A 27,165-nucleotide genomic window follows, 5' to 3' on the forward strand; every position below is an offset into this window, starting at 1 on the left:
GCTTTGTGAGTGGGGGAATCTATTTTTTGCTCTAGATTGCAGGTCGCCAGTGTAGAAATAAAATTATTGCTGTGCGAGCATGATTCATCGTTTACGTGAAGGTTAAAATCTCCTAAAGCAGTGAAATTGGTGTAGCGAGTGCTAAGCTGGATGATGTAATCCGTCAAGGCCGGCAGGTAGGAGAGGTTGGAATGGGGAGGGCGGTAGATAAGTATTCCAGAGCAGGAGGTGGACGAGGAAAAATGGATAGTAAAAGGTAGACCCTCTATGCAGTCAATAGGGTCATATGTAGGGAAGGAAGCCGTCCATTTGGATTTATGGATTAAGGCAACACCACCCCCCTGTTTACCGTTTGGTCTATTGGCGCAGGCGATGCTGTAGCCGTCCGGTAAGGCAAGAGTAATGGTGGGGTTAGTGGTCTCATTCAACCAGGTTTCAGTTAAGAAAAGCAGATCCCAGTTGTTGTCCTGGAGGGATTAGCATATATTAGCATATATTTCACACAACCTGCCCTCCCTTGGTCTCCTAAAGAGAAGGTAGTGTCTCCTAAAGAGAAGGAAGTTTTCAGCAGCTTACATTATACTCATCCCCCTCCTTTCACAATCCTAATGAAGAGTCAGGAGTTCTACAAATCACATTCTATCAAACTTCTGAGCCGTGAGTTGGTTTAAACATGTGCAGACTACTGGTACAAGAACATCATTAAAAGTAAAATGTTTCATGATACTAGTTTCTCTTTTTTCTCCCATTCTCGTTGAAAATGCCATGTCAAAGTATATAGAACCCTAGAGAGTACATTAGCACCATCAAGTTCACAAAGCTTCCAAAAAATGTCTATTTGCATTTGAGCTCTCTTGGCCATGTTCCTCATTGCCCCAAGCAATGCCCACCGGCCTCAAATGAAGATGTTCTCTTGACCCCTGGCATTCCCAGCTGAAGTTGGCAGACTGTTCTGTTCATATATTGAGGTCATTGTTCTCCAGAAAATATAGATGGGGTGGTTTCTTCCAAAGTGGGGAAACGTTTGCTTTACAACAGTCCTGGTCTTCCTCTGGCTTATCATGATGTGCCTAAAGAGTGTAATATGATAGTTGCAGAATTTTGCACACTTATAAAAACTTCCTTCTGGCCGACTGAAAATTTCCTCCTAGGTCAGACCACAATCATGTTCCTCCTACTTTTGCACTTCCGATTAGATTTTGTGGGTGGATTTGGGATCTTTGCTACACGCATTTTGACTTCGTCCATCTCTCTCCCATCATGCTATAGATTTGGTTTATTATGTTTTCTGGTGAATGAACTGCAGACCAGACAGAAGTCAAACTGGCTGGCCTTCCCATGGCCACTTCCACAGTAGAGCCACTCCTTCAATGACTAGGAAAGGGAGAGGGGACTCTCCAAGAGATCACCTTTACCCCCTCCTCCTGTAGGATGCCACCACTCCTCATTCAACTTGATATAAAAGCTCTTCAAGGGTGCAACTTTCAGCCACACAACTGGCACTAGTTTTACTTTGGGAGCATCCCAGAGAACAAACTCTCTGCCACCACAGTATTCCTTTATTTCTCTTGGTGCAGCATCCGCCATCCACACCTCCTATGCATCTCTTCAGCCCTACACCCATCCTTACCTGAATCTCCACACCCTACACCACATCAGCTTCATTCAGCCTGCTGTATCCAAGCAGTCTAAAAGACTCAAATGGTTGGTCAGTTGCCACTCACTTTATGGGATTGTAATTCATATGTTTGTAATCGAACAAATCACCCTTTAAGATTTCAAGGTGCTGGAGCCGTCTGGGAGATAAAGGGAGCCGTTGCCCCAAATCACATGGTGCTGAGCTGAACTGCCACCGGGTATCGAACGCTCCGAAGTCAGCCACTCTGGCCGCTGAGCCACACCTCTCCATTACAATCATCATTTGGTCATTTTTTTATAGGACTAACTAAATGATGTACAGACGACAATGTCCGGACACAGGTTTCAGTGTTCTCAAAACCTTTCTATGGATGTTACGGACGTTGCTGGATCCTGCAAATTGGTTCTGCTCTTTCACTTCATTCATTCGAACCAGTTTCAGTATCACAATTATAGCTCCCACAGCACTTACTGCTCTACCACCATCGAGAAGGGGCCTCAAAGTATTCATCCGAGGCGCCTCTGCGTAGAGGCACTGTCAGTATCGCGCGCGGCAATGGTGCCATCGATGCAGAGTGGTTCAGACCTCTGGATTCGGGGCTGGAATACATCTTATCGACACCTGACATCACCTGAAAGCGTCTGTCTAATCATTCTTGCAAGCCACGAATTTCCCCTTGTGTTTTCAGCAGAGGGCTCTGCCAATCCCTCATTTGCTCTTGTTATTGGGCCCTCGCTACTTTCTGAGTCCCTGACACCACCCGCGCCTATTCCTTCTAGCTGCGACTTTGGACTTCCGTGAAAGTGTGGGTAATACCGCTCCTAAAGTGCTGTGGCACAACCACGTTGCATTAATGGGACAGCGTGGTGGGCATCAGCAATGTACCCCATTGGGCGTACATTCCAAGTGCCCATACAGGGTTGACGGATTGCACAGTAAAATGTGTTGCATCTAAAACTCATCCGACAAGAGCAGTCTTAGAGCCCTACTGAGTAGCGTTTTGAAATCCACCACTGCGCACGGCGGATTTCAAACCCTGGTAGAGTTTACGAGTCCGTCGTCCTGGGAGGTGGAAATTCAAACTCAGCCTGTCAGGGCGCAGTGCTATCTGGTCAGAGGCAGCCTGGCGAGATAATGGTAGTCGTACAGGTAGCGGTGGCAGCTTTACTGTGATGTTCACGGTCGGGTTTTAGGGCGCTGCTTCACCTGTGCAGCACAGCGTCAGTCTGTGAGTGGGAAACATGTATGGCAAAATACGGAGACGCCTATAAGCAGCGCATCCACAGGCAGGTCGCGTAGACACTGATGGGTGGAGGGAGCCGCTAAACAGTGCCGTGACAGGCAGTTCGGACACAGGGAGATGGCAAGCAAGAAAAAAAAACTCGGAAGTTCGCGTAGTGTGGGATACCCGACCCTACGGAAATTCCCAATAAGTGGAGGAGTCGGTTGATACACGAAAAACGGAGAGGACGCTGCCCCCGGGAGCCTGCAGGACACGTACGGAGATTGGACAGTGTAGGAGCACGAATACTCGAAGCCCCGCAGCCAACAGGCGGGACCGTGGGAGGGGCCGAGGGCGGGGACTTGCAGCAGGGCAGCCACTGAGTACCGCTGGAGGTTCCCCTCCAGTGCTACACCGCCTCCGCTGAAGAGCGGCGTGCTGCACTACAGCAGGGACGGGCATCTCCTGGCAGAGGCTGCCTCGTCCGTCGGAGTCGGTGCAGCACCCCGAGCCGGACCTGTGCCAGTCCCTGCTGCGCAGTCACCGCCAGCTGCGGGCGCAGAAGATGTAGGATGCTCCCTGTACCGAGATTCAAGCGGCAGCCGGTGTTCTGGCAGATGAACGCAGAAGCGCCTCCCTGGATTTGGATGCTCCCTGCCCCTGCGGGTCTCTTTCGGATAGGTGCCGTGCCCCCGCCCTTCTTGGTCTCCTCTCCGTCTCCTTTCCTGCAAGGGATACCCAGCTGGCAGATGCCCTGCGACCCCTTCTTGCCGCTGATGCCCGTGCCCTCCGCGCCCGAGCCTGCTGTCCATCAGTACTCTCTGCCCAATGGACAGGTAATCTTCCCTGGACCACTGTCCGCCGTGGCTTCCTTCTGATGGGGGGACCGTATCAGACAGAGATCAGAGATGCGAGCTCGCGCCTTCTTCATTATTTATGATGTCTGCTGTGAATACCCACTGCATGGAGAGAAGTCTGCTCAGAATCCCGGGGGCGCTGGTCCCAAGAAGTTTTACAGCCATCCTATGTGCCCGGTGCAAACCCACCTTTGATTTTACAGGAGGGTCACACAACGAAATATCAGATATCCCGTTCCCCTTACGCTTCCCCATAATTCACTAATCAGTCCAGTCGCCTGAATCATACTTTACTGGCCATTCAAACCTCATTAACACCGAGGGAGTGGACACATATTCCACCCCATGGGAGGGTGGTCGCCTACACTTGAAATGAACAGAATAGATGTGCCATACACAGACATGGAAAACTATTGAGAATGTCACCACAGTAAACGCTTTTTGATTGGCAGGTTGTAGAGAAACTGTATTGTTTGAATGCATGAGGGAAAAAATAGAATAGCTAGTTACGTGTGTCAGAATCCAGGTCATTTATGAACAAAAACGGAAGTAAATATATCCGCCCTTTTCTAAGTGGTTTGGGGTCATTAAGCTGCGTTGTAAATTGCAGGTTGCGGTTGGTAATTATTGCACTCAAAAGAGGCATCCGTTTTCTGGAACGAGCATTTGGGCTCTCAGACGGGAAAGCTCTCAACAGTATGAAATAATCATGAGGCATGTTTGATCATTCAGTAAAGCACTTCTGGGTTTATTTGTTTATCCATTTTTATTATTATTTGATATGACTCTGTACTCCTCTCTATTCCTCACAGATAAACACGCACACATATACTATAATAACCTGAGAGTAAATTTATCTTTTTCATATGTTTTCTTTCCTTTTCCTGTTTCGATGATTGCTTTTCGGGTGGCATGTGCGGTGTCGTGCCAGGCAGTTGCCGCTAGAGGTACTTTATGTCAGCCAGTCATGTTTCTCAGATGTTTAGAAACCTGCAGCATCACAGCGCTTGTCTTTGCAGGCTTGCACCCAGCCGCGCGGCGGGTCTTTCCCAACTGTTTACCAAGTGATGTAGTGCTTAGTAAGGGGCTGAGGGGGGCAATTTTAAAAGGCAATGCCTTAAAAATATCTACACATCACAATACATAAAACAACAGTGCGAAACTAACAATTCTAAAATGGGTTTAATAAGTATCTTGACGATTCCTTATTTTTCGAATTATGATTTGCTTGTATACTCACTGGGAGAGCGCTGATTGGCCATCCAGAAGTGACTGATTTCCTTTGGGCAGTTACTTTATTATGCCTGTTTATTTCCAGGGGTTAGCATCAGAACATATTGGCTTGCATCTTGGCTCCTCCTGCCCATTTGTTTGAGTGATACTGAGTGAGCCGCTTTTTCTCCAAGTGCCGTGGTCCCCATATCAGTAAATTCGAAAGCGCCTGAACATGATTTAGTTGACATGAAGCGCTGTTAAAGGGAAAAAAAACACGTGTGCGTGGTGTGCGCGTGTTCCAGGAACTGTTCAATAAACTCGTATCAATTCATTGAGTTTGGATCGTAGCTAGTAATAGGTTCCTTTTTCAGAGTCCAGACTTACGTATTTGCAGTAGTCCTGTTAGCAAAGCACGTCTTAAACCCGCCTTCAACTACTGGTGCTTGATGATCACAGCGAGTCGATTCTAGACGGACAGATGAATGCAGCACGAGGCACAGGGGAGATGCATTGCATGGAATATTGTTGGAGAGAAGTGCAGGTTCATTGAGAAATCCCCCGGCGGTTTTGTTCATTACTCAAACCTGATTTGACAGCCCCCTCCCCTACCAAACTCGGGAAACCCTTCTCAATTTACATACAGATTCCTACCTCAGGATGTCCAAGTGAGATTTCCCACCTGAGTAACCGCTGAATTCGCCCCACGAGACCTGAGATTGTGTTCGTCAGCAGTGATTTTTAACCGAGCTGCTTTGGCACGCGCTCCGTAGATACAGCTCATGAGTAAACACTTTCTGTGCACAAATCTATGTGTGTGTGTGGATAGATAGATACATAGATAGATAGATAGATAGATAGATAGATAGATAGATAGATAGATAGATAGATAGATAGATAGATAGATAGATAGATAGATAGACAGACAGACAGACAGACAGACAGACAGACAGACAGATAGATAGATAGATAGATAGATAGATAGATAGATAGATAGATAGATAGATAGATAGATAGATAGATAGATAGATAGATAGATAGATAGATAGATAGATAGATAGATTATTGCCAATGGAAATTCATTTGGCCCGCAAGCTTAAGTTATTTGGAGAAACAGTATAAATAAAGGAACATTAACACATTCATTACTATAGTGGAAAGGTAAAATTCCAGTTTGTTACCACAATACAGCAACACCGACTTGAGAAAAGCAGAGTGTACTGTCTGATTGCACATAACAATTTCTGTGCCAAAGGAAATATCCTAGCCAGGAAGTTTTCTCAATGTGGGTTTTCCTTCGTTTAGAAATATTATCCCTTCAACTCTGCTTTTGTTTAAATATATTTAGTAAAAAGTAAATGTACTTGAACAAATGCGATGGCATAAACCATACATGCAGAAGCAGAGTATAATGTATCATATATTGCCATTGTTGAAGGAGGGCAGGCACATTATGAGTCACTCGAGGCTTTGCCTCTCGGGAGTCTTGGCCCCTCCCCACAACACTCAACAGTGGCAATAAATAACCTTTTACACTATTCATATTTGTGTATAGATACATATCTATATAGATACATCTATAAAAGTATTTAAAGGCCAGTTATGGTTCTGTGAATGTAAACCTACAAAAAGCCCTGAAATTCGCCAGTCAATCAATCTGCCTCCCCTCTGATGGACTTGCATGAATTAAGAATATTATGAAAATCAGCAGTAGGCTAATTATACCGGGTCTCTGCCAAATTCCATGCCTATCCAACCAGTGCCAACGGTATTAGTAAATCATATTGGTTTACCCCCTTTCTGTGTTCTCCCTTAGAGTTACATGAAGCAGCAGCACTGGGTGGAACTTTATAGCTACCTGCCATATTTGGTGTAAATTCACCAAACAGTGCTATATCAACACCCAATTGAATGTTTCATATTGGCATACCAAGAGAAGACAAATCCTCCATAGTTCTTACCAAAGATTGTGCAGATTTGCACACAGTGCAATTATTAGAAATGTAAGACTTGCTCGTCCTCCCATTTTACTCTGGTCCAGTGATATGTGTTAGTGATTTCATTTCAGCACTGCATGCCCTGTCAACTGAAGTAGTCCTATGATGTAATTGTAGGAATACAGTGATGCTCTTTGCTGAGGATTCCATGAATGATCATTAGAGAGAGAGAAATTTTGGGGGGATGAGGTTCAATTAATGGGACTGACTTCATTTGCTATCTTTGTGATCCTTGCTCCGAGTCTGTCTAGCCTTCACACTGGTGACGAGGATGGCATCAAAGAAAGAGTTATTTCTTTTGCCTTGGGCATGTTGAAGGCAGCTGAACACAGTTATTCGGTAACAGAAGAAGGAGGTGTGGGTGCTATTTGTGCAGTTAGAAAGTACAGGAGGTTTGTTTGGGGGTAACACTTTTGTTATTGGGTCAGACAATAAACCAGTGAAAGATTTTTATGAAAAAATGATTGGATACAGTTTTTGCAGGTATAATGAAGTGGCTAGTGGATTTACAGGAACATACATTTACAACAGAGTATATACCAGGCAAGGTAAATTGTGTGGCAGACTGTTTGTCTAGACTTGTACAAGACAATTCCATATCAAGGGAGGAAAGCATGGACGAAGATGGGTGGTTAGAATAGAGTGTATGTTTGGTAAACCAAGGACTTATACCTAAAGATGATTGGGAAAGCAAAATGTCACATGATTTTCTATTGTGCAAAAGTAAAAAATATTTTGAGTGTTGGGTGGATGGAAAATAAATTACTTGAGGAAGTGGTACAACCGTACTTTGACATTAGAAATGAATTGTTTTGCATAGATAACTTAATGTTCCGGAGTACCATGTTTTTGGTCCCTACAAAATTGAGGAGAAAGGTGTTGGATATTGCTCATGAAGGTCATTTTGGCATATATAAAGCTAAGGAGCATGTCCATGCCAACTTTTGGTGGCCTTGTGAGATTTGGAGGTGAAAAGATTCATTTACACTTGTTCTGAATGTCTGGCCAGTGACAAAATGTTGAAAACCAGTGGTCCTCCTGTGGTTTGTAGAGAACGTCTGAGTGGTTTTTGGGAGGATATGTCTTTTGCAATAGTAGGATGTTTGAGGGGAAAAAATAGTTTGCTGTTTTTAATTGTTGCGTGACATGTTTTCAAGATGGCCAGAAGTTACTTGTGTGAGGGATATCACTTGTAGTACTGTTTTGAAATTCCTTCAGGAGCTTTTTGAAGTGAAGATTTTCCAATAAAAATGTTAACTGATCCTCAGGTATGATTTTGTTCAAGAGAGATGGAGAGTTTTTTGAGATCTGTGGATTAACTGTAAAACAATGTACTTTGCACCACCAGAGACAAATGGCATGTTAGAATGCTTAAATCGCACACCGAAAGAGAGTATACAACTAGCCATGGCTTATCACTTAGAATGAATGAGAGAAACTGGTTGTTTACACACCTTTTGAAATCTTTAGGGGTAGAAAACGACATAACAGGTTGTTTCCGGGTGAGATGTACTTGAGAAAAGATTGGATTGATGTGCCAACTGATAATTTTTGGAGGTTGAGAGTGAATGAGTCTTTATCTGGTAGAAAAAAAAAATTGTTTGATGTTACTTAGAAAGTCAAATCAGTTAAATGTCAGGTTGTCGATTTAGTCAAAATGTATGCACTTGTTGGTACTTGTCAAAACTCTTAGTTTACAGAACCTAGAGAAATTGTTAAACTATTCGGCAATGCCATCAAGACAAATGTCGGTAGAAAAAAATGATTTAACACAAAATGTGGCCGAGGGATTTATCTCTCCACAATAACTTAAGTTCTCCTTGAACATATCAAGGCTTTTGTCATAACAAAAGAGCTGTTATAAACACCTTCATATTTGTCCGATTATAAAACTTAATTTGGCTTTTCTTGTCATAGTGCATATTTTATTTGAATGTACCGATGTTACTCCTGGACAAGAGTATATTTTATTCTTTTTTATTAGACAGAAGTTGTGTGGTATTTAATACTGTTTAACTTTCAGCACTGTATGCCCTGTCTTCTGAAGTAATCCTATGATGTCATTCTTGGAGAGAGTTGCTGAATGAGGTTTAGTTAATGGGACCTGCCTCTTTTGTGTCTTGCACGAACCTTCTTCCATGGCTGCTCTAGCCATCACAGCCTCCATTTGATGACACAAAATGAAAAATACAAGGGAAAGGTTAAATGTACTGTGTATCTCCTACATTACGTGCTGTTACCTCAAATGGCGCCAAACTTATTAGTGAATCAAAAAGTTTTTTTGACACCCTTCCTTTAATTTTACCCCAATTGGATCTTTAGGAAACCTGAAATACCTGCACTGGGTGTAATTTGCTAACTACTTGGCGCATTTGATGAATATTTTTGAAACAGTGCCAAGATAGTGTTATAAACAACTGACGTTTTTAGACCTTCAGAATGGATTGGCACAATCATTGACATACCTATAAATATCTAATCCTTCCAAGCCAATGCTAAATTTTGTGATGATCCATCACTGAGTGCTACATTAATAGCCAATGAGCAGTTTTTGCCTCCCCATTTCATGGTACCTCGACCCCACCTTGACGGACCTGCACAAATGTGAACACATAAATAGAAATATCTACTTTCTAAGTGTCTGTCAAATTTCATGCATGACATCAAACATGAATGATGTTATACGCAAATTAGAACATGACTTTTCAACTGACAATATACACTTTCAATTCCACCCAGCACCTTTCTCAAAGTTAATATCACCAGAATTACCGAACAGATTAAAACCAAATCAACAAAAGCACACTTCCTGAGTATAGTTCTACTTTCATGCTAAATTTGCTGTAAAACAGTTCATTAGTTATCGCAGTAGAGGTAAGTACATTTCCTTTGAGAGCTAAAATGAGAAAACATGTCCTTTTTTTACCCCTTGTTAACTTTGTTATCCCAGCAAAGAACTACCTGGAATATGGTATGCTGGTTCAAATTTGACTAGACGAATCAAGTGCCAAAGTTGCTCCACACCCATCAATAAGGTCCAAAGTTATAGGCAAATAATAAAAATGCCTGTACAATGGAAAAAGTGTGGCTGATCCATCAATTACACATTTACAACTGTTATTGTGATATATATATATATATATATATATATATATATATATATATATATATATATATATATATATATATATATATATATATATATATATATATATATATATATATATATATATATTACCTACTGGCGGTCGCCAGTAGGTATATATAGTTAGGATTTTTTCTCTATGGGATTTTTGAAAATTCTATGTCTAATAACTTTGGCGTTTGTGGACGGAATCGGCTGAAATTTTCAGGAAAATGGCACATTTTGTTTCTGAGCAGCCCCTGACAATTTGGGGGGGTTTCGTCAAGGGGGGGCCGAGAAAAAAGGGGGGTCCCAAAACGCGTTTTTCCCATGTTAATTTCCATAGGGCGGTTGGCCTCACTTTTGGCTCGAACGGCTGAATGGATTTGCACGAAACTTGGCAAAATTGTAGGGACTGTTAGCCCGATGTGCCTTTGCTAGGTCTCAATATATGTACTCCAGTGGATTTTGAGTAATTTAGGTTCAAAAAAAGATATATATCTGGGCGGAGCCTAACCACACATCTGATCTGATTGGCTGTCAGCACTTCATCCAAGAAGTGTTGGCAGCCATCTTGGGACCAATATACATGATAGCACCTCATTAAAAAGCATTGTAGTTAATAGAGGGTTTTAGGACTTTAGTTACATTATAAATCATTTGTTGATGGTACCATACTCGTTTTAGGAATTGTGGTGGGTTCTAAGGTGATTTTACCATGTGAAAAAACCTTCTGCTGTGATATCATGAATATTGTTTGAAAGAAAACTAATATCTCATGATTTTCCCACAGTGGTTTGAAAGGGGATCTATAAGCTAAACTGAAAGCATATTTTCTGTAAATTCACATTATCTTTCTCAGTCATGTGAAAATGAAGTCTGGCATTCTCAGTAAAACATGTACATCCAACAAGGACAGAGACTGTCAGTTGATTCCTTTGTGTTCTACTGCAGCCTCCTAGAGTGTTCTAAAGAACAACTAGAGCGCTAACAGTCCTACTTATTACAAAGGTATGGTACACCTGAAGCCATCTTGATTGGAATAAAGTGGTAACTCTTAAAACATTTAATTTAAAAAGAAACAACATGAGGGGGTATATTTTGCCATAGAAAGTATGATTAGTGCTGCAGAATGAAAAATTAGGGCACATTTTGAGTGACTTCTCAAATCCTTTTCTATTTCATTAAAACATTCTGACATGCAGTCTCCCAAAATGGCCACCAGAGACAAAAGAGCCCAAATGTAGCCCAAATATCACCCAGATTTAGCCCAAGTATAGCCCAATGACATAATGTCCCAGAGTGTTCTAAAGAACAACTAGAGCACTAACAGTCCTACTTATTACAAAGGTATGGCACACCTGAAGCCATCTTGATTGGAATAAAGTGGTAACTCTTAAAACATTTAATTTAAAAAGAAACAACATGAGGGGGTATATTTTGCCATAGAAAGTATGATTAGTGCTGCAGAATGAAAAATTAGGGCACATTTTGAGTGACTTCTCAAATCCTTTTCTATTTCATTAAAACATTCTGACATGCAGTCTCCCAAAATGGCCACCAGAGACAAAAGAGCCCAAATGTAGCCCAAATATCACCCAGATGTAGCCCAAGTATAGCCCAATGACAGAATGTCCCAGAGTGTTCTAAAGAACAACTAGAGCTCTAACAGTCCTACTGATTACAAAGGTATAGCACACCTGGAGCCATCGTGATGGGAATAAAGTGGTAACTCTTAAAACATTTAATTTAAAAAGGAACAAAATGAGGGGGTATATTATGCAATAGATGGTATTATTAGTGCTGCAGAAAGAAAAATTAGGGCACATTTTGAGTGACTTTTCAAATCCTCTTCTATTTCATTAAAAAATTCTGACATGCAGTCTCCCAAAATGGCCACCAGAGACAAAAGAGCCCAAATGTAGCCCAAATATCACCCAGATGTAGCCCAAGTATAGCCCAATGACAGAATGTCCGAGAGTGTTCTAAAGAACAACTAGAGCGCTAACAGTCCTACTTACTATAAAGGTATGGCACACCTGAAGCCACCTTGATTGGAATAAAGTGGTAACTCTTAAAACATTTAATTTAAAAAGGAACAAAATGAGGGGGTATATTTTGCCATATGAATTATGATTAGTGCTGCAGAAAGAAAAAATTAGGGCACATTTTGAGTGACTTCTCAAACCCTCTTCAATTTCATTAAAAAAATTCTGACATACAGTCTCCCAAGATGGCCACCAGAGACAAAAGAGCCTAAATGTAGCCCAAATATCACCCAGATGTACCCCAAGTATAGCCCAATGACAGAATGTCCCAGAGTGTTCTAAAGAACAACTAGAGCGCTAACAGTCTTACTTATGACAAAAGTATGGCACACCAGAAGCCATCTTGATTGGAATGAAGTGGTAAGTCTGAAAACACTCAATTTAAAAAGGAACAACATGAGGGGGTTAATTTTGCCATAGAAAGTATGATTAGTGCTTCAGAAAGAAAAATTAGGGATCATTTTGAGTGACTTCTCAAATCCTCTTCTATTTCATTAAAAAAATTCTGACATGCAGACTGAAACATGCACTTTGAATACCAGCAGCAGACGTCCCTGGTGAGCAGTAGCTTTACTACAGTGATCTAATGTGCAACTAGAGTGCTAACATTCAGAATTCATGGCAAATGTGTGACACATCTGAATGCCTTCTTGATGGAACCAAAGTAAACAAGCATTGAAAATGCAATAGATCTCGCCCTCATTTAAGTTAAAGCCATTCTGTTTGTAATGAGGTGGCTTTTTAGCTTTGCTTTTATTAGTGTTTTTTCAACTTTCATGTAAATAACATGCATCTGTATGCATATAAGTATATGTATGCATGCATTTATGTTTGTATTTATATAGATATACAGATGATATATGTTTATATATGTATGTATATATTTATATTCACTGAAAAAACCATAGGCTATAGACCATATATAGTTAGGAATTAGCATTTACAAAACCTTGAAAATTCACTGAAAAAACCATAGGTTATAGACCATATATAGTTAGGAATTAGCATTTACAAAACCTTTAAAATTCACTGAAAAAACCATAGGTTATAGACCATATATAGTTAGGAATTCGCATTTACAAAACCTTATTTTACTCACACAAAACCATTGAAATTCCATATAAAGTTAGTTGCACTAACTATATATCGCGCACCCGCAATCCACTGCTGATGATGTCACATATTACATCATTCATGACATGGTCAGTGACATCACTGATGACATCACTGATGACATCTCAAATGACATCACTGATGACATCACTGATGACAACATCCAGTGACTGTATGTTTCTGTAAAGTTAAAATATGTCTTACATATTGAAGAATGAGTGGATGCATAAGTGTCTGGATGAAGGATTTAGTAGGTGCATGACTGACTGTGAGAGTGAGTGATTAAATGTGTCTCACTGAGTGCATGGGTTAGTGACTAAACTGTCTTAATTTGTGCATCATTATGTCTGTTGTTCTGTAAACTGTTGCATGTGTTGATAAGTAGCTATATGAGTAACTATATGGGTTATTGATTGGTTGCCCAAGTATTTGTATGGGAGACTGAGTGTGTGTGTGGGTGGCTGGGAGGTGTATGACTCTGTGCATAGATGTGTGAGCAGTTGATTCACTAGATGTATGGTTTCAAAAGTGCGTGTGGAAACAGCTGTATGGGCGGTTGGCTGTGTGCATGAGTGTATTGGTGAGTGAATGGATATCTCAGTGCTACATGTCAAAGTAAGTACATATGTAAAACACAGTACATGTGAGAGTTGACATATATAAATAACTGTGCATAAGAGCCAGTGAATGTGTGAGTGGCTGTATGGATCATTGTGAACTTGTATCAGGGATTGTATAAGAGAGTAAATATGTGTTAGTATATGTTTGAATAAGTAAAGTTTGTATAACTGTATAGTTGAGGAAATGGAGGTGTGATTGATTCTTTGCATGACTGACTAGGTGTGTGAGTAACTCCATGGATGAGTGACAGTCTGTGAGTGTCTGTTTACACTGATTGTATCTAAGGTTATATTAGAGTCTGAAGAGGTTCATCGTATTATCACATGAATGCTATCATCAGTGATGTGATCAGTAATGTCAAATGAGATGTCTTCAGTGATGTCATCAGTGATGTCAATTGAGATGTCATCAGTGATGTCATTTGAGATGTCATCAGTGATGTCATCAGTGATGTCACTGACCATGTCATGAATGATGTAATATGTGACATCATCAGCAGTGGATTGCGGGTGCGCGATATATAGTTAGTGCAACTAACTATATATGGAATTTCAATGGTTTTGTGTGAGTAAAATAAGGTTTTGTAAATGCGAATTCCTAACTATATATGGTCTATAACCTATGGTTTTTTCAGTGAATATATATATATACAAACTTGTCACAAACAAAGTTCGTACGCTCTCAGGAAATCAGTCCAAAAACACCTTCAGTTGAAACACAGGTTTAATCCACACAACGCGTTTTGCCTTGCAGCTTGTTCACGTGTAGAGGTCTCAGAGACCAAACCCACATAAATACAGTTGTGAGATGAAATAAACATCAATTTTGGGGTCCTGGACTGTGTTGATGTTTAGCGGCCTCCCAGGTCGCGGATTTAGCCCTTCGAGATAATATTTCGACCTTTGCTGACATACTGGTTACAGCATCAAAGGCGGAAGGGGAGCGTGATGTGATCCAGGTATGCATGCGAGCCCGCACTTTATTTCAGCACTAAAGCATAACGGATTGAAAGAATGGGATTCACTTCCACCCACCTGGAATGAAAATATGTATAATTTTAATGAAGTGTGCATCCACTTGGAAAAATAAAACTTCAGAACTACAGCGCCCAGAGGGCTAAGTGTGGCCACGCCCTAAGGAGGGCGGGTACTTGACATTAAATAATGGACACATGCTGCTGCTTCATTTTAAACTCTCAGCCACTGACGAAGAGAGCTTGGTGACTCTCGAAACGCGTTTGGCACATTAAGCAGTTGGGAAGTGCTTTCCTGTTGAAATCCACAGGCATGCTGCAATAAAGAAGTGTCTAATAACCAGCTTCTGAGTGGCATTTCCAATTTTGGGGTCCTGGACTGTGTTGATGTTTAGCGGCCTCCCAGGTCGCGGATTTAGCCCTTCGAGATAATATTTCGACCTTTGCTGACATACTGGTTACAGCATCAAAGGCGGAAGGGGAGCGTGATGTGATCCAGGTATGCATGCGAGCCCGCACTTTATTTCAGCACTAAAGCATAACGGATTGAAAGAATGGGATTCTACTTCCGCCCACCTGGAATGAAAATATGTATAATTTTAATGAAGTGCGCATCCACTTGGAAAAATAAAACTTCAGAACTACAGCGACAGAGGGCTAAGTGTGGCCACGCCCTAAGGAGGGCGGGTGCTTGACATTAAATAATGGACACATGCTGCTGCTTCATTTTAAACTCTCAGCCACTGACGAAGAGAGCTTGGTGACTCTCGAAACGCGTTTGGCACATTAAGCAGTTGGGAAGTGCTTTCCTGTTTGAAATCCGCAGGCATGCTGCAATAAAGAATTGTCTAATAACCAGCTTCCGAGTGGCATTTCCAATTTTGGGGTCCTGGACTTTGTTGATGTTTAGCGGCCTCCCAGGTCGCGGATTTAGCTCTTCGAGATAATATTTTGACCTTTGCTGACATACTGGTTACAGCATCAAAGGCGGAAGGGGAGTGTGATGTGATCCAGGTATGCATGCGAGCCCACACTTTATTTCAGCACTAAAGCATAACGGATTGAAAGAATGGGATTCTACTTCCACCCACCTGGAATGAAAATATGTATAATTTTAATGAAGTGCGCATCCACTTGGAAAAATAAAACTTCAGAACTACAGCGCCCAGAGGGCTAAGTGTGGCCACGCCCTAAGGAGGGCGGGTGCTTGACATTAAATAATGGACACATGCTGCTGCTTCATTTTAAACTCTCAGCCACTGACGAAGAGAGCTTGGTGACTCTCGAAACGCGTTTGGCACATTAAGCAGTTGGGAAGTGCTTTCCTGTTTGAAATCCGAAGGCATGCTGCAATAAAGAAGTGTCTAATAACCAGCTTCAGAGTGGCATTTCCAATTTTGGGGTCCTGGACTGTGTTGATGTTTAGCGGCCTCCCAGGTCGCGGATTTAGCCCTTCGAGATAATATTTCGACCTTTGCTGACATACTGGTTACAGCATCAAAGGCGGAAGGGGAGCGTGATGTGATCCAGGTATGCATGCGAGCCCGCACTTTATTTCAGCACTAAAGCATAACGAATTGAAAGAATGGGATTCTACTTCCACCCACCTGGAATGAAAATATGTATAATTTTAATGAAGTGCGCATCCACTTGGAAAAATAAAACTTCAGAACTACAGCGCCCAGAGGGCTAAGTGTGGCCACGCCCTAAGGAGGGCGGGTGCTTGACATTAAATAATGGACACATGCTGCTGCTTCATTTTAAACTCTCAGCCACTGACGAAGAGAGCTTGGTGACTCTCGAAACGCGTTTGGCACATTAAGCAGTTGGGAAGTGCTTTCCTGTTTGAAATCCGCAGGCATGCTGCAATAAAGAAGTGTCTAATAACCAGCTTCCGAGTGGCATTTCCAATTTTGGGGTCCTGGACTGTGTTGATATATATATATATATATATATATATATATATATATATATATATAAATAAATATCCTACTGGCGGTCGCCAGTAGGTAGTTATAGTTAGGACCTAGTATCCATAGGAAACAAATATTTTGTTCTCCCTATAACTTTGGCAACTGTTGACGAATCTTTGCGAAATTTTCAAAACTTGTGGCCTCCTCCGGTCAGCCCTACCTTGAAAGTTTCAGGGTGATTCGGCACGCAGGGGTGCCGAGAAAAAAGAGGGGTCCCAAAACGGGTTTTCTCCATGTTAATTCCCATAGGAAACATTAGATACGGCTACAGCTCGAACTGCTGGACGGAATTACAACAAATTTGGCATAACGGTAGCCCTTGCCTCAGAAAGAACTCTTTTTCTTAAATGGTGTAAATCCATTCAGTAGTTGCTGAGAAAATCAAAAAATCAAAATATCGATATATAGAGGCACGGAGGATCCGTGCACCCTGCCGATCACGAGCTGTATTCTAATTGGCTGTTAACACTTCAAACCAGGAAGTGTTGGCAGCCATGGTAGAACCGAGCCACAAGAAAAGAGAAAAAGAAACTTGCAAAACAAGAAAAGGGGGCAGTGTAGAAACACCCTGACCCCCTAGACTTGCTCCGGGGGTCCCAAAAAGACCACCAGGGCCAAAAAAAGCCTTTTTTAAAAAAAAGGCAAAATCCGCGGAGGATCCATGGACACTGCAGTTTGCTATGGCAGGGCGGGAGCCGTGCTGCTCTCGTCCTGTCATAGCAAACTTGGTTTGGGTTTTGGAAGAGAGAGCAGGAAACCTGCTCTCTCTTCCAAAATCCAAACCAGATTGCTTTTTCACACAGGGAGCTGCATGTCAGCAGACCTCCATGTGGAAAAGCAATGCTTGCTCCCACAGGGACCGTGGAGGAATTGGGACTCCCCCATGGTCCCCAACGAGGTGGCCATTCCCCAGGGGTTGGGGTCCCCAATAATAATAAAAGAAAGAAAATCATGCAAAGGCCGGCCCCATAAATGGCCTGAGGAGAGGGGCCACACAGCCCCACTCCATAATAATAAAAAATAAGAATTTGGCCAAGCCTCTGGGATGAGGTCCCCGGGGCCCGAATTGGCCATGGGAAGGGGGCCCACGTGGCCCCTTCCCGTTAATATATATATATATATATTTTTTTTTTGATGGGGGTCAGACCTGGGGGATGGGGTCCCCAGGGCCCAAAAAAAATAAAAAGAAGGGGGGCCACACAGCCCCCCTTCCAAAAAAAGAAAATAAAAAAAATCTTGGCCTTGTGCCAGAGGCTCCGCCTCTCCCAGCAGCACTCTGCAAACGTGCCCCTCGGTGCGTTGTAAGATGGAGAAGTAATTCCCCTTGAATACTGGGGGTCACTGGGGACCAACTAGCCCACCAGGTACCTCCGATATGCGCAAGGGAGCTGCGTTGCACAGAGGTGTTTAGAGGCCACGCCCCTTTTTACACCTCTCTACAGCGCTGCTCTGTGGCACTTACTGGAGGTACCTGGTGGGCTAGTTGGACCCCAGGGCCCCTCAAGATTTAAGGGGACTTAACCCCCCAACTTAAAACACACCACGGGGCGCGTTTGCCCAATCTCCCACCAGGTACCTCTAAAAAGTGCCAGAGGCCTGTGTTGCAAAGAGGTGGTCCAGGCCACGCAGCTCTGTGGCCCCTACTGAAGGTAGCTGGTGGGCTAGTTGGACCCCAGGGACCCTCAGGGGGATTCAAGGGGATGAGATGTCATCAGTGATGTCATGAGTGATGTCACTTACCATGTCATGAGTGATGTAATATGTGACGTCATCAGCAGTGCATTGCGGGCTCACGAGTTATAGTTAGCTGAATTAACTATAATGGGGGAATTTCTATGGTTTTGTATGAGTGAATTGTCCAACTAACTATAACGCCCCTGAAACCTATGGTTTTCTTCAGTGAATTTCTAAGGTTTTTTAAATGCAAATTTCTAACAATAACGCCCCTGAAACCTATGTTTTTTTCAGTGAATTTCAGAGGTGTTTTAAATGCTCATTTCTAACTATAACGTGCCTAAAACCTATGGTTTTTTCAGTGAATATATATATATATATTTATGCGGGCATTGCGGGCTCACGAGTTATAGTTAGCTGAATTAACTATAATGGGGGAATTTCTATGGTTTTGTATGAGTGAATTGTCCAACTAACTATAACCCCCCTGAAACCTATGGTTTTCTTCAGTGAATTTCTAAGGTTTTTTAAATGCAAATTTCTAACAATAACGCCCCTGAAACCTATGTTTTTTTCAGTGAATTTCAGAGGTGTTTTAAATGCTCATTTCTAACTATAACGTGCCTAAAACCTATGGTTTTTTCAGTGAGTATACATATATATATTTATATAAACAGCTCGCGTGCTTCAAGAAACACACAGCACTCGCGGGATGAGTTCAGATGGATTTATTATCGAGGACGCGCTTCGGCTTTGTTGCCTTCTTCCAGCTCGTAAATCCCAACCAATTCACTATGAGGGTGCTTGTAAATCCCAAGAAGGAGTCTTTTTGGCCACACGTAACACCAGGACTGGATTAGGTAAGTCCGTGTAATATCCCGTTACTGGATGTACTTGCTCACGGGTGAATACTCCTGTTCCGTGTTAAATGCAAATTTCTAACAATAAAGCCCCTGAAACCTATGTTTTTTTCAGTGAATTTCAGATGTGTTTTAAATGCTCATTTCTAACTATAAGGTTGGACTTGGCCCTTTTTGCAGGGTCATCCCCCAACTTTTTGCCTTCCTCCTATATTTTGTCTAACCTGTTTTTTGTTGGTTTTATGACTCCGGCCACTTTACCACTGCTGATCAGTGCTAAAGTGCATGTGCTCTCCCCCTATTGTAAATTGATGTATGGATTAGTGATTCCATGATTGACTGATTTGGTTTACTTGTCAGACCCTAGTACAGTGCACTGAGTGTGCCCAGGGCTTGTAAACCAAATTCTGCTGGTGAGCTTGCAGCACTGGTTGTGCCACCCACTGAAGCAGCCTGTAAAATTGTGTCTCAGGTCTGCCATTGCAGAGCCTTTGTGCAGTCTGGTACTGCCATGTTATCTGGGCAAGTGCACCCACTTCCCATTCCCTAAACCTTTTTTTTCCTCATATCAGATACCCCCATGGTTGGCCCAAGGACAGGGTGCATTGTAAGTATAATGTAGAACAAGCCCTGATTTGTGTGGCATGTCCTAATAGTGAATTACAGCCATTTTTGTGTTTCACTATTGCAAGGCTACCTATTCCCCATAGGCCAGAATGGGCAGTTTGATTATTACATCTTATAATCCTAACTGACTAAGGGAACTAGGTAGAAATTCGAGTTTAGTAGGCCTGAACGCAGAATGATAAAATACATCTTTTAGTGAAGTTGGTTTTAACATTCTGTGTTTGAAAATACCACTTTTAGAAAGTTGGTATTTTCTTGTCTAACTATCCAAGTCTGCCTCTGCTAGGTTGTGTATTCCTTGTCTGGAGTTTGAGTGACAGGGGCTGGGGGATTCCAGGAGACAAGGTGAGTTAGCACAGGCAGAATAGAGAGATCTGCATCTAGATGGGTGGGAGGAGTTGCTCCTGGGACCTGAATAGGGCTGAGCCTGCCTTCCACAATGTCGCCTCCACCCCCTGTGGTGTGTCTGATGTCCCTGCCCTGCACTGTGAAAGGAAAGAAGGAGTCATGTAAAGAGAGTGCTTCAGGACTTACCAGAACTGGTTTGGACTAGGCAAAGGCCTCTCTGCCTTCAGAGAACAAAGAAAAACTGTGTATAAAAGAACTTTAGATCACTTTGGGAAACAATAAGAAACCTTTGCTGAGGAGAGGAACCAGAGAGACTGAGGAGAGACTATCCCTAAGCTAAAGTGCTGCTTGTGCGATTTGCCTGCAGTGGTTGTCTGACTTCCAAAGAAAGGACAAATGAACTTTGTGTGTGCTTTATTCAACTTGAAAAGGATTTCCAAGGGCTTGAGAAAAGAGCTTGCCTCCTGCTGAATTCTCAAGGACAACAGACTTCAACCAACAGCTCCCCAAGAGTCCTGTGGAAGTGCCTGCAGCTGTTTTGGGCCTTCTGAGAGACTGTGTGTCACAAGGAGCTGGAAGCGCGACTCACGAAGAAGAAGCGTGTCGCCATCGCAGCTACTGTCGTCGCATCACTGAACAAGGGTGTTGCCGCTGTAGCTGTCGCATTGCACTGCATCACAAGAAAAGTCTCACAACATCAAAGAAGCTTGCCGCCACTGCAGCCGCTGCCTTTGCATCACTAAACAAGGGTGTCGCCACTGTAGCTGTCGCATCATATCGAGCTGAAGCGCCTCGCATCATCGGAGGAGAGTGTCGCTGCCAAAGCCGTTGTTGTCGAATCACTGAACCACTGAACAAGGGTGTCACTGCTGCCACTGTCGCATCGAGTCGAGACATCTCGCAACATCCGAGGAACGTGTCACATCAAGAAGAATATGCCATCTTTGTTTCTTTGCACCAGATCTACAACGCGCCACCGTCTTTGCGTGAAAGGAATTACCGCATCACCATCCCTGAAACACTTTCATTGTAGAAGCGTTACGCATCTTAAATTACGTTGACTCAAAGTGTCGCATTTTAGGATCTAAAGAGAACTAAGCTAATCCTACAATTTTAAGTACAGTGCTGTGGATGTTTGTCGTTTATGGTCTTGTTTTAAATCTATATAAAATATATATTCATTTTTAATTATACAACTTGTGTGGTGTCCATCTGTAGTATTGTCCCTTGATTAATGTATGTGTTTACAAATGCTTTACACACTGACTCTGAGATAAGCGTGGCTGCTTGTGCTGTGCCAAGCTTCCAAGGGGGTGAGCAGGGGTTATTTTAGGAGTTTACCCCCTTACCCTGACTAGAGGCAAGGGTCCCTATTTGTCACAAGTACCTACCTGTGCCAACTAGAAACCCCCAAATCTAATTCTTGTGTCCTGAGGACCTGAGGACTCAAGTGGACTTCATCCCCCAAACAGCAATGCGCCGGGAGATGCGTTTGCAGAGTGGTGTAAAAAGGGGTGGGTCCTCAGACTACTCTGAGCAATTCAGCTGTGTGGGGCTAACTGGAGGTACCTGGTGGGCTAGTTGGCCCCCAGGGACCATCAGGAATGAAGGGGGCTTAATACCCCAACGTATAATGCACCAGGAGGTGTGTTTGCAGAGTGGTGGTGAAAGGGTGGCGTGGCCTGTGGCCACCTCTCAGCAATCTCACTGTGTGGGGCTTACTGGAGGTAAGAGGTAGGCTAGTTGGCCCCTAAGGACGCCAAGCAGCAAAGGGGACTTCAAGCCCCACCCAAGAGCGCACCAGGGAGTGCATTTACAGAGTGGTGGGCAAAGGGGGCGTGGCCTGCTATGAGAACTTTGCAATCCTGCAGTGTGGGACGTACTGGAGGTAATAGGAGGGGTAGTGGATCCCATGGTGGTCCTTGGGGGTCAACTACCCCTTCTGTTAGCTCCAGTAAGTCCCACACAGTAGGATTGCTAAAACATATCCCTTTCTCCACCACTCTGCAAATGCATCTCCTAGCAGACTATGGGATTGGGGATGAAGTCCACTTTACGCCTGAGGAACTTTGGGGGTAAAGAAGCCCTCCTGGTACCTCCTGTAATTTCTACTCAGCGGAAATCCTGAGCGCTGGGCGGAGGCCCAACACCATTTCTCCACCACTCTGTAAACGCATCTACTAGTTAAAGAAGTGTTTGCAATGCAATAGGTTTTGCATTTGCGAGAGTTAGAGCTATTGGTGTTGTAAATGTAAAAATGTTTTAGTAATGTTTTTTGGAGTGGAGAGGATGTACGTTGTACGTAGTGGAATTATGTGGTAAGTTGTGCAGTGAAATTATGTGGATAGAAGGTATGTAGTATTTAGTGCATAGGAATTATGTAGAGTGGGATTATGTGTTATGGAGAGAAATTATGTGGTATGGTAGTCTTTGTAGTGGAGTGGTAACCTCAGGTTTAGTCTTCCTCGTTTCCATAGAAGCTCAAATATGAACACAGTGTGACAAAAAAAGAAGGAATCACTGAGGAGCACTTGTGGACCTAGTCAAAGGTATGAGCAGGACCACTGGAATTATGCGGCTGCTTGGCTGCACCGACTTTCGCACAAGTATACATTTTCCGCATTAGCCACATAATCCATCATCTGCTACCTAATCTGCAGATTTGAACAAAAAGCATTGTTTCTAGCTCAAATGTTACCAAAAATGCAGCCACAAGTGTTACAGCGTGGTGGAAGGCCCTTTGTAAACCTAGAACGCATTGCTAAATGTGGGTGTTAAATTGGTTCTCATGGTGTGCAAGCCACTCTTGCTTCCTTCTGCGCCTCTCTTACACTCTTTCTGCATTTCTGTTGCTTCTTTCTGTACATTTCTTTCTTTTTTGCTCTTCTCTTGCTCTATCTGCAAATTTCCTCTACTTTTTGCACCTCTCTTGACTTTTCTGCACCTCTGTTGCCTCTTTCTGCACCTCTGTTACCTCTTTCTGCACCTCACTTGCTTCTTTCTGTACCCCTCTTGCCTCTTTCTGCACCCTCCTTCCCTCTTTCTGAATCCTTCTTGTCTCTTTCAGCACCTCTGGTGCTTCTTCCTGCACTTCTCTTCCTTCTTTCTGCACCCCTCTTGCCTCTTTGTATACCCATGTTGCCTCCTTGTGCACCTCTCCTACCTCTTTCTGCACCCCTCTTGCCTATTTCCGCACCTCCGATGGTTCTTTTTGCATTGCTCTTTCTTCTTTCTGTTCCTCTTTTGTAAATTCCTGTATCCCTCTTGCCTCTTTCTGCACCTTTCCTGTCTGTTTCTGTACCTCTCTTGCTTCTGTCTGCACCCCTCTGGCCTCTTTCAGCACAGTCAGTCAGTCAAAAATCTTTATTTGGCTAAACAACAGCCATAAAAGATCAGATAAAACAATATTTTGACAGCAATACACATAAGAAGATTTTAACCGACTCAAATGCTACCCAGGGATTCATTTTCCAACAACATTACGAAGTGGAACTGCAGCGGAGATATACTTATAGACCATAAGACAAGTGAATTCATTGTTTAAAAGAAGTAAATGGCATAATGCAGGTTGACACTTTCTAATATTTAAAAATCTTAATTATAGTTTTAAAAAGATGCGTCTAGGATTAAAATACTATTTACAAAAAAACCATCAAGTGCAAAGTGCTTTGTGCGGAAGTTGAGTTACATGGGCACAGACGTTTAAAACAGTCCTGCAATCCCAGCATCTCCAACTGATCTTGCATATTAGAGAGCTATGGGATTTTATTAGCATGATCTAGTTTCAAGTAATCTAAAATTATGTCACGATTCAGGGCTAGTTCGTCTTTTACCCAAATGCTGCGCCAAAGCATCAACGGTGCTAATTGTATTAAAAAAGATAGTGGAGTGATACCTAGTTCATTATGACACATAGTGGCAGGGGTGCTTTTGGGTAATGTCAACACACATTTTAATGTTAAGTTCTCTGCTCTTTGGAGGCCCAATGTGTTTGAGCAACCACAAACTCCAGCTCCATATAGTGTAACGGCGCAGGTTCGGACTTTATAAATATCAGCAATTACTTTCATGGGATGAGAGCCTATTCTTTTTGTAAATATAAAAATGGCCTCCATATTTTTGTTAAAGCCCCAAATCCTGGCATTGACTAGGTGAGACCAGGAATTTTTTTCATTAAAAAGAATACCCAAGTAAGATAAAGTTGGCACGTGACATAATATTTATTTTTTATATAAAAAGTTTTTTTCCTAAAGGGAACCTTTCCTGCTACCATGACTTGTGACTTGGAAATATTTGTTTTTAACCCAAGATCACTCATGAATTCATTAAAACTGGTTAAAAGCCTTTGTAAACCCACCCCAGTTCTCGACATTAGGACACAATCATCCGCATATAACAGGGCTGGTAAAGTCCTGTGGCCTATTGTGGGGGCATCAACATTTCCAAATCTGCTGTGGCTTTCTAGATCATTTATATATAAGCAGAATAGGAAGGAGGCAAGTACACATCCCTGCCGGACCCCACAGTCCATCTTTATGGGTCCGGTAAACTCGCCAGTTGCTCCGTAGCGTACTCTTCCTTTTACACCCTGATGCATTGCAGCTAAAAAGTGGACTATTGAAGGATTAATGCCCATAAGGAGCATTTTTTCCCACAGTTTTCCCCTCTGCACCCAGTCAAAGGCGGATGTCAGGTCCATAAATCCCAGGTAATGGGACCCTGACTTAGCCATGGTGTATTCACGGATGGCTAGGTGCACGTTAAGGCACTGTTCTACAGTGCCCAGGCCTTACTTGAAGCCATACTGAACAGCAGGAAACTTCCCATTTTCTGTAACCCAAGTCTCCAGCATCACTCGTCCCATAATCTTGCAAGTGCTGTCGATTAAAAAAAATCAGTCGATAGCATTTTGGATCAGATCTATCACCCTTTTTAAATATGGGAACCATTGTAACTGATCTCCATGACTCTGGTGGGCCCTGAGCTGCATAACATCGTAATATATGTGTTAATAGCGGGAGCCACAAGGGGGTATTTGCTAAAAATATGTCGTCGGGTATCCCGTCCGGCCCAGGGGCCTTTTCTTTACAGTCTGGGAGAGCGCCGTATTTACCTCATCTAAATTTGGGGGTTCCAGGGGCATGCCACATGTTGGAAGTGGGTAGCACAATGTTTCTCAGTGCTGTTACTATAGAGGCCGGAAAAGTGTTTTACCGACGAATCCGGCATAATTGTTGTATCAATATGGGCATTTTTTGTGTCACCAAAGTACTCATCATTAACAATTTTCCAGAAAAGTTTGGAATCTTTACTCTGAGAATGCCACATATAATTTGCACCATGCATCTTTCCTGCATGGTAGAAGGCCCTTTGAAAACCTAGAACGTATTGCTAAATGTGGGTGTTAAATTGGTACTAATGGTGTCCAAGCCACTCTTGCTTCCTTCTGCACCTCTCTTACCTCTTTCTGCATTTCTGTTGCTTCTTTCTGTACATTTCTTTCTTTTTTGCTCTTCTCTTGCTATTTCTGTAAATCTCTTCTACTTTCTGCACCTCTCGACTCTTTCTGCACCTCTTTCCCCTCTTTCTGGACCTCTGTTGCTTCTTTCTGCACCTCACTTGCTTCTTTTTGTATCCCTCTTGCCTCTTTCTGCACCCTTCTTCCCACTTTCTGGACTCTTCTTGTCTCTTTCAGCACCTCTGGTGCTTCTCTTTGCACTTCTCTTCCTTCTTTCTGCACCCCTGTTGCCTCTTTGTGCACCTCTTCTACCTCTTTCTGCACCCCTATTGCCTATTTCCGCACCTCTGATGGTTCTTTCTGCATTGCTCTTGCTTCTTTCTGTACCTCTGTTGTGAATTCATGTATCCCTCTTGCCTCTTTCTGCACCTTTCCTGTCTGTTTCTGTACCTCCCTTGCTTCTTTCTGCACCCCTCTTGCCTCTTTCAGCACATCTGTTGCTTCTTTCTGCACTTCTCTTGCTTACTTCTGCACCCCCTTGCCTTTTTCTGTACCCTCATACCTCTTTGTGCACCATTCCTTCCTCTTTCTGCACTTCTCTTGCCTTTTTCTGCAGTTTTCTTGCCTCTTTATGCACCTCTTTTGCTTCTTTCTGCACTTCTCTTGCCTCTTTCTATACCCATCTTGCCTCTTTCTGCACCTCTGTTGGTTCTTCCTGCACTTCTATTGCTTCTTTCTACAACCCTCTTTCCTCTGTCTAAAACCCCGTTTGCCTCTTTGTGTACCTCTCCTGAATCTTTCTGTACCTCTCTTGCCTTTTTCTGCAGTTTTCTTGCCTCTTTTTGTACCTCTTTTGCTTCTTTCTGCACATCTGATGGTTCTTTCTGCACAGCTCTTGCCTCTTTCTGCACCTCTGTTGCAAATTTCTTTATCCCTCTTGCCTCTTTCTGCACCCCTGTTCCCTCTTTCTGCCTGTTTTTGCACTTCTCTTGCCTCTTTCTGCACCTTTGTTGCTTCTTTCAGCAATTCTCTTGCCTCTTTCTGCACTTCTCTTGCTTGTTTCTGTACCTCTCTTGCGTCTTTCTGTACCTCAAGTGCCTCTTTCTGCACTTCTCTTGCCTCTTTCTACTATTGTCTTGCCTCTTTCTATACTTCTCTTGCCTCTTTCTGTGTCCCACTTGCCTCTTTTTGCTAGTCCCTCGTCTCTATCTGAACCTCACTCGCTACTTTCCGCACCTCTCTTGCCTCTTTCTGCACCTCTCGCCTCTTTCTGCACCTCACTTGGTTCTTTCTCTATCTCTCTTGCCTCTTTCTGCAACTCTATTGGTTTGTTCTGCACTACTCTTGGTTTGTCCGTACCTCTTTTGCAAATTTCTGCATCCCTCTTGCCTCTTTCTGTACCCCTTTTTCTTATTTCTC

General features: G+C 42.9%; 1 protein-coding gene across 1 annotated transcript in view; it reads left to right on the forward strand.

Moving 5' to 3' along the window:
* The first annotated feature begins 3,324 nt into the window (after nucleotides 1-3,324).
* Nucleotides 3,325-27,165, forward strand: part of TCERG1L (transcription elongation regulator 1 like) — a 1,282,749-nt gene continuing 1,258,908 nt past the window's right edge. Inside the window, exon 1 of the mRNA XM_086920244.1 lies at nucleotides 3,325-3,697. Coding sequence (XP_086776370.1) covers nucleotides 3,434-3,697 — 264 coding nt within the window. The 5' untranslated portion in view covers nucleotides 3,325-3,433. The remainder of the gene's footprint in view (nucleotides 3,698-27,165) is intronic.

The sequence above is a fragment of the Lissotriton vulgaris genome, chromosome 5 (genome assembly GCF_964263255.1).
Source record: "Lissotriton vulgaris chromosome 5, aLisVul1.2, whole genome shotgun sequence".
NCBI lineage: Eukaryota > Metazoa > Chordata > Amphibia > Caudata > Salamandridae > Lissotriton > Lissotriton vulgaris.